Source organism: Acomys russatus, chromosome 19 (assembly GCF_903995435.1).
Source record: "Acomys russatus chromosome 19, mAcoRus1.1, whole genome shotgun sequence".
Classification (NCBI taxonomy): domain Eukaryota; kingdom Metazoa; phylum Chordata; class Mammalia; order Rodentia; family Muridae; genus Acomys; species Acomys russatus.
This window is the reverse complement of record NC_067155.1, coordinates 55847196-55855197: the sequence shown is the minus strand read 5'-3', so window position 1 is coordinate 55855197 and position 8002 is coordinate 55847196. Positions and strand designations below refer to the sequence as shown.

Here is an 8002-nt window from a genome sequence, read left to right as displayed (position 1 = left end):
GGTTCAAGTCTCTGTGTTCTGATCTGTAAAATGGGCTGATGGTGTAGGTCCTTCCAGCTCAGGGTGTCGCGGAGGGTGGGATGTGACAGGCTGTCTTTGCCAAGTGCTTGCATGAGCTAAATGACAAGGAGGGGACTTCTGGCCTGGATGGAGCCCGTGCCCCACACCAACCACCTTTGCCATGACCCCCTGTGCCTTTTCCTCTTGCGGGAGCCTGGTGGGACTGGCCTCCAGGGTGGGAATCAGTGCGGAGTACCTTGCCCATTTCCCCAAAGACCCCCAATGCTGTGGCCTGGGATGGGGACCAAAGTGGGGCTCCCAAAAGCCAACTAGAAGGGGTCTTTGTGGTGAGAACCTACCCCCCAGACAGATACAACATCAGCTGGACCTTTTAGGTCAGAGAAGGCCCAGTGTGTCAAGATGGGGTTAGCCAGGAGCTGAAGGATAAAGCAAAGTTGGAGGTACTCTCGCTGTGTGCCATCCTTCCTCGACTGTCATTCAAGAGGGCTACTGGAAAGAGGAGTCTGGTGGGGCTGGCTGTAATCTCAGCACTTGAGACTCTGAGGCAGGAGGATCATGAGTTTGAGTCTCCGTCATACACACACATGTGCACATACACATGTGCCATATGTGTGGATGCTTCAAAGAGCCACCATCTGCCTGTGTTTGATCCCACTTGACTCTAGATCTTTCTTGGGGCTTCTCACAGGGCTGCCACGTGACAAAGGCTGAGCCAGCATTAACCCAAAGCCTTCTTCACTGTCATGGCTACCAAAGGGAACTCAAGGTGCAATTAGCCAAACTCGAACATGTCACTGTAGACTCTGCCTGTGTCAAGGCTTCCTCTCAATGTGGGAGCATGTGATGAGGGTGGGTCAAGGGTCTGTGTTGCCTCTCTGGTCCTCATGCCAGGAAAAAAATTCTATAATTCTGTTTTTTGAGACAGGGTTTCTCTGTGTTATCTTGACTATCCTGGGCTTGCTTTGTAGACCAGGTTGGACTCAAACTCACAGTGATCCACCTGCCTCTGCCTCCCAAGTACTGAGATTAAAGGTGTGCACCACCACATCTGGCTTTTTATTTTTTTATGAAAGCCTTTCAGAGCTTGATACTGGGATTCCAGGTCTTTGGGGGCGGGGATTTGGTTTTGTTCTTTTGTTTTGAAACAAGGACTTTTGTAGCCCATGTTGGCCTCAAACTTACTATATAGGCAAGGTTGACCTTGAATGCCAAGTCCTCTTCCCATCACCTACCATGTGATGGGGTTACAGGCTTGCACCAAGCCAAAAGCTCATTTTTAAAAATATGTATGTGCTGCACACCGGGTATGATGGGGCACACCTGAGATCCCAGCAATCAGCAGACTGAGATAAGAGGGTCAAAGGCTAGATTCACAACCAAAACATACTGGGGTTTTTGTTTTGTATTGCTTTTCGTTTTTTTTTTTTTTTTTTTTTAAGCATGTGTGGGGTTGGGAGAAGGCTCTGTCTGTGAAGGGCTTCCCCTGAGAGCATGAGGACTAGTGTCTGTACCCCCAGAACCCGCATCAAAAAATGCCAAGCACTGAAACAAATGCTTGAGATGTCAGCCCTAGGGAGCAAGAGGCAGGAGTTTTCCGGTCAGCCAGTCTCACTGCATCAGTGAGCTCCAGGCTCAATGAGAGACCCTGTCTCAAAAAATAAGCTGGAGAGCAACCGAGGAAGACATCTGATGCTGACCTCAGGCGTCTGCACACACACCTACATAAATGCACGCGCGCACGCATGTGCGTGCTTGAATAAGTCATATACAGTAGGGCAAAATGCTGAGCATGCAGGAATGCTGGGGACCTGAGGGATGCTCTCCACAGAGACCCCCACATGGCCCATTTCTTTTGTGTCTGCTCACGTGCTCTTAGCTCCTGGGACCAGGTCAACTGGGGTTGGTTCCTGGTGGCTTTGCAGACACAGAACGTGGCTGGCCCTGGCCTTGCTTTATCCCTGGCCCCATCTTGTGGCTTAATCTGAGCCAGCTTGAACAAGCCCCTTCCCCTGCACTTGCCCAAAGCTAAAGCCTAAGGACATTTCTGAGGTCATGACCAACTTTGGGGGTGAAGCTGAGGGCTTGGCCACCTACTTGGCTGAAATTCATTTCTGTGCCCTTTCTTTATCATCATGTGTATGAAGGATGGGTCCCAGATCCCAAGAGGGCAGCCTCTCTTGACCTTCTGTATCTCCTCCCTGACCCACAGCCATGGCCGCCCAGGAGCCCCTGCATGTGAAGACCCCGCTGCGTGACAGCATGGCACTGTCCAAAGTGGCCGGCACTAGTGTGTACCTAAAGATGGACAGCTCCCAGCCCTCGGGCTCCTTCAAGATCCGAGGCATTGGCCACCTCTGCAAGACGGTACAGGGCAGGGTGGCATCCTGGCAGGAGGGGCAGTCCCTCCCACCTGACAGTTCTAGAGCCAGGTGTGCAGATGTACACCCAGGATTCAAAACTGGGGCAGAAAGGTAGAGAGCAAATGGCATCATATGTTGCACAGCAAGAGTCTGACTCTAAAAATGTAATAATAATAATTTTAGGGGTTGAAGTTTAGACATCACAGCAGTTAAGAGCACTGGCATGCGCACGTACACACACACACACACACACACACACACACAATTTTTGTTTGTTTGTTTGTTTTTCGAGACAGGGTTTCTCTGTGTAGCCTTGGCCATCCTTGACTCACTTTGTAGACCAGGCTGTCCTCGAACTCACAGCAATCCGCCTGCCTCTGCCTCCCGAGTGCTGGGATTAAAGGCGTGCACCACCACGCCCGGCCACAAATAATTTTAAATAAATATTTTTTAAAATAAAATAATTTTAGCCAGGTATGGCAGCACATATCCTTAATCCCAGCACTCAAGAGACAGAGGCAGGTAGATCTCTGTGAGTTCAAGGACAGCCTGGTCTACAAAGCAAATCCAGGGCAGGCAAGGCTACACAGAGAAACCCTGTCTGAAATAAACAATAAATAAATAAATAAATAAATAAATAAATAAATAAATAAATAAATAAATTTTAAAATAGGTTACACGTATCTGGGCTCTCTCTGGCTAAGGGGTGCCCACCCATGAGGGTCTCTATAGACTGACACCTGCCCCCTTGCCCCAGGTAGTCTCCTTGGGGAAGAGATGCCTGAGGGAAGGTGACTCAGACACTAAAAGAAGGAAGGTGAGTTCAGCATAGATAGAAGGTGTCCCACTGGGAGGGGACTGGGGGATAGTCTGAGTCCTCCTCCTCTTGTCTTCACAGAGGGCAAATCAAGGCTGTAAACATTTTGTCTGCTCCTCAGGTAAGTGCCCAGGCAACTTTCTTTCCCTTCCTATCCTAGGCTGTGTGTCCTGTGGCCAGGCACTTACCCTCTCTGGGCTCTAGTCTCTGCAGCAATGCATCCATTCATAGCAGTCCAGATTTGGGGTTCCATAATGAGGCAGAGGTCACTCAGAAGGAGAGGGAAGTCCAGAGCCTGACATGAAACCCCACCTGGGCTCCCAGGCCCTCCTTACTGACACACCCTCTCCATTGCCACCCTGACAGCGGGCAACGCGGGCATGGCGACTGCCTACGCTGCCAGGAGGCTAGGCATCCCAGCCACTATTGTTGTGCCCTGCACCACGCCTGCCCTCACCATTGAGCGGCTCAAGAGCGAAGGAGCCACAGTTGAAATAGCGGGAGAGGTAAGTGCAGACCTGTGCATGGGTGGCATCTAGACAGAGTCCCCCCTCCCCACCCCCTCCTCACCCCTCATTTCAATCTCTTCCTGCCCCCATCCCTCAAGACGCTGGATGATGCCACCCGACTGGCCAAGGCACTAGAAAAAAACCACCAGGGTTGGGTGTACATCTCCCCTTTCGATGACCCTCTGATCTGGTAAGTTGGGGCCACCCTACTCCCTCCTGCAGTTATCTGTCATAATGTGTAGTTTCTGCTGGTTCTCTTTGCCACACACCCATTGTGCGCAGGAGACAACACACAAACACCCAGATGCATACATCAGTGATGAGGGGGGTTCCCCAGATACAGAGACTCAGGAAGATCAACTCATCTGGGGGTGACTAGGAACAAGCGGGCTGGGAAAGCATCCGTGAAGGTGGCTCTCATGAGCTAGCATCTGCCCTGGGCAACCGATCTCAGCCCCTGAGAGTCTGTGGGGGGTGAGCATCCAAGGACAGTGTCCACCATGGGCAGGAAGTGGGAGCTTTGTCCACCAACTCCCACGGGCATCCTCTCTGGGGAAGGGGTCTTTTCTCCTACATAACCAGTGTCCTATGAGGCCATGGCCGGGGAGCAGACAGGGGCCAGCTAGGGGGATTCATCACTGTCTGAGATGGAGGCAAATATAGATCCTAGCTGGCATCCTTGACCAGCCATTGTGTCTTCAGGAAGCCCTGACCTGACCTGCCACCCTTCTCCTGCCCAGGGAAGGCCACACTTCCATTGTGAAGGAGCTGAAGGAAACACTGAGTGCCAAGCCTGGGGCCATTGTGCTGTCTGTGGGTGGAGGGGGCCTGCTGTGCGGAGTGGTCCAGGGGCTGCAGGAGGTGGGCTGGGAAGATGTGCCCATCATCGCCATGGAGACCTTTGGCGCCCACAGCTTCCATGCTGCCATCAAGGAAGGAAAGCTGGTCACTTTGCCCAAGATCACCAGGTGAGCCTAAGGCACCTCCCTGTTGCACAAGCTGTGAAACCGAGACTCTTTGTCATTTGACCAAAGCCACACAGCCATGCGAGGCACGTCTGTTCATGTGACATGGTGATGTCCATCATCCTTGAGGTCCTCGTGCCTCATGTCTTATCTGGCCTCCAAAATGTGCAAGACCCTGGCTGACCCTGGCCACAGGGTGGGAGGAAAAAAATACCCTCTTTCCTGCAAAGAATTTATAACCAAATCCCAAACCAGCAGCTTAAACAAAAGTGAACTTTATTTTTCCCTACTTAAAAAAAAGAAAAAGAGAAAGCCTATAGGGGCAACTCCTTGAAGCTGGCGACCGAGTTCCTGGAGTCTGTTGCCCCACCACTGAGTGTGCTGGCCTACGGTTCAAAGAGTGGCTGTTTTTGTGCCAGCCACCACATTCTGCCTGGGGGGAGGGGGGAGGAAGAATGTATCTAAAGACAAAGTGGGGCTGCTCCTGAGCTGACAGTGGGGTTGCACCCCAGCAAACCCATCATTAGAGTTGAAATTGTGAATTAATTCAACCTGGCCAGCCAAATGTCTTACCTAAGCTGCTTGGCACACAGGACAGAACTGGCTGGTTCTGGCTGATATGCTGGAGAGCTATGGCTCACGGCTGGCACCCAGCATCGCAAGAGTGAACTGTACTGTAAACTCATAGATGGGAAAAAGGTTCAACTTTTTCTTTTATTGAACATTTCCCGAATTTGCACGGGGGCCATGCTAATCTCTGTACTGTTCCAGTTTTAGTGTATGTGCTGCTGAAGCAAGCACTCAAGTTCAACTTTCAAGGTCTGGTTTGTATCAAGTGTGGATGGCTTTTGCACCACAAGGTTGAACTCTGATAGACCAACCCTCAGCAATCAGAACTGTCTGTACCTCCTCCTACCACCCATCGGGTAGAACTTGGCCATAGGGCCACACCTAGCTGCAAGGGAGGCGGGGCAAGATCTGTACTAGGCATCCACAAGCCCTTCTGCCCTCACTTGCTCTTTTCAGATGGAGTGTGAGTGTGGTGGCTGGCATCAAAACAGCCACTTAAGATGCTAGGTCAACACACTCAAGTGTGATGACACAACAGACTCAAAAGAACTCAGTCCCCGGCTCTGAGAGATTTCTAGAGAGGACAGTTTCTGTCACAGGTAGGGAACACTGGATCAGGTAAGGGATTCTTCTAGATTTCTGGGCATGATGTCACTGTTGGGAGTGATGCTGTCCGACCACTATTTTTCCCTGCCAGATGGAGTATGGGTGCAGTGGCTGGCACTCAGGTAGCCATTTTGGATCCCAGGTAGATGTGATGTAGCTGCCCCATCTGTTTGCTTCCCCTTCTATAGAACTGAGCTTAGGAAGTGGGTAGCGCCTGCTACTTCAGGAAGGACTAGCTCTCCCTATGCCTATTAGGCTGTGGAAAGGCTGTGTGAGAATCTAAGCAAGCCATGGGACCATGGATCCCTCTGGAAGGTTTGGGAAGGAGGCAAGTGAACAAAGTTAGTGGAGGCTACAAGGTGGGGACAAGGCAGCAAGGTCTGCAGGCCTGAGTCAGGCCAGTTTGATGCCCTAGGCCTCTGCGCAGGTTCCCAGGGCTGGGCAGGGCTTCCCCGTTCCCACCCCTCCCCTGTAGTCCCTCACTCTCATGAGCATCCTTCTTGTCTCCTTCCTGTACCCATCCCTCTCCTTACTCCCACTCCCGCCTCCCAGTGTCGCCAAGGCCTTGGGTGTGAACACTGTGGGGGCGCAAGCCCTGAAGCTGTTTTATGAACACCCCATTCTCTCTGAGGTCATCTCAGACCAGGAGGCCGTGGCCGCCATTGAGAAGTTCGTGGGTATGTTCCAGGGGATCCTTTCAGCCTGGATTTTCTCTCTCCTCAGCCTAGAATATCTCAAGAATGGAAGCTAAAGCAAGTCAGTAGTAAAAAAAAAATATATATCAAAGCCACTCATGAAAACATAAGTCTGGTAACTATGGCAGCAAGGAGGACCAACTAGCTTTTAAAGCACCTGTTTTGAGCTTCCGAGTAGCCAGAGTCAAGAGGTAAAGGCCTGAGATGAGTTGGAGGTGGTCTTTAATGGAACTCTCTGGGTTCAGCCTTGAACAGAGTGGCCAAAAGGAACAACTGCCAACTATTTATAATCTCAGCTTGCTGCCACATGCCTAGTGACCTTCTCGCATGCCTGAGAACCCTTAGCACAGGCTGAAGAACTGAGGTTTGGTCCGAGACTTGATGATGCTGAGAACTGACCAGCCCCCTCCCCTGCAGATGACGAGAAGATCCTGGTGGAGCCTGCATGTGGCGCGGCGTTGGCCGCAGTGTACAGTGGCGTAGTCTGCAGGCTGCAGGCTGAGGGCCGCCTGAAAGCCTCACTGGCCTCCCTGGTTGTCATAGTGTGTGGCGGCAGCAACATCAGTCTGGCGCAGCTGCAGGCTCTCAAGGTGCAGCTAGGTCTAAATGGGCTCCCCAAGTGACAACTGTTGCTGCCCTGGCCACCCCAAGAAGGGGAAACCAGCACCCCTGAGGAGAGTGGGCAGGGATGCACCTGACAGCAATCCCATCCTCCTTTACCTGTGTTTATAATGTGCACTTTTTCATTGTAAAAGTAAAAATGTATATATTTATAAAGCAAAGATCTTTTGAGGTTTGTTTGTGACATGAGGTCTATATGCAGCCTAGGCTGGCCTGAACCTGGAGATCCTCCTCTCAGCCTCAGGAGTGCTGGGAGGACAGGACCGGCCACCATGCCTTGCTCAGTCTCCCTCTGCACCCCCATATCTTCCCTGACTCTCAGAGGAGCAATGTTCCCCACTCACACTGTGGGGACATGGGTAAAAGTGGGGCCCACACATTTGCAAATCAGGAGAGGGGACCACAGCTAGGCCACTGAGGGGCCTAGGGTGGGGGACAAATCAGCTGGGGGATGCATAGGCAAGGCCACCACATGCTAACATAAAGTCCTTACTGACAGGACAAGAGCATCTTGAAAACCAGTGGCCCCCCCCATGTTCCTGGAAAACCAACCCTGAACACTTGTCTTCGGGGCAGGGAAGGTGGAGTAAATTTGACTTTGGTGACACAAAAACCTCAATTCTCCACTTCCAACAAAACTCAGAATACATGACAGGTGCCAGGATGGCTGGGGTAAAGCTGCGTATACTTCTCAGGACCTCTGGCTCACAGGCTGTGAGCTCTCTGTGCCCCACAGCTGGGCAACCTGTGAGAGTGCACAGAGAGGACTTGGTGGGTGGGTGGGCAGGTGGCTGGCTGGCTGAGTAGGTGAGGACGGATCGTGGACAGGTAGATGAGT

At 51.8% G+C, this 8002-nt stretch overlaps 1 protein-coding gene and 1 non-coding gene across 2 annotated transcripts; one reads left to right on the top strand and one right to left on the bottom strand.

Moving 5' to 3' along the window:
* The first annotated feature begins 1930 nt into the window (after positions 1 to 1930).
* Sds (serine dehydratase) lies at positions 1931 to 7345 on the top strand. Its single transcript, XM_051161606.1, has 7 exons — positions 1931 to 2385; positions 3280 to 3319; positions 3565 to 3704; positions 3806 to 3897; positions 4448 to 4675; positions 6401 to 6525; positions 6961 to 7345. Exons 1-7 carry the CDS (start codon positions 2233 to 2235, stop codon positions 7164 to 7166), a joined length of 984 nt encoding a protein of 327 aa, XP_051017563.1. The 5' UTR covers positions 1931 to 2232; the 3' UTR covers positions 7167 to 7345.
* Positions 5367 to 5473, bottom strand: LOC127204084 (U6 spliceosomal RNA). The gene has a single exon (XR_007832439.1). It is a non-coding gene; the product is annotated as a U6 spliceosomal RNA (small nuclear RNA).
* Positions 7346 to 8002: the final 657 nt, after the last annotated feature.

Coding starts and splice junctions, on each gene's coding strand:
- Sds (XM_051161606.1), top strand. CDS start 2,233: ATGGCCGCCCAGGAGCCCCTGCATGTGAAGACCCCGCTGCGTGACAGC. Junction 2,386..3,279: donor TTGGCCACCTCTGCAAGACG/GTACAGGGCAGG, acceptor TTGTCTTCACAG/AGGGCAAATCAAGGCTGTAA. Junction 6,526..6,960: donor CGCCATTGAGAAGTTCGTGG/GTATGTTCCAGG, acceptor CCTCCCCTGCAG/ATGACGAGAAGATCCTGGTG.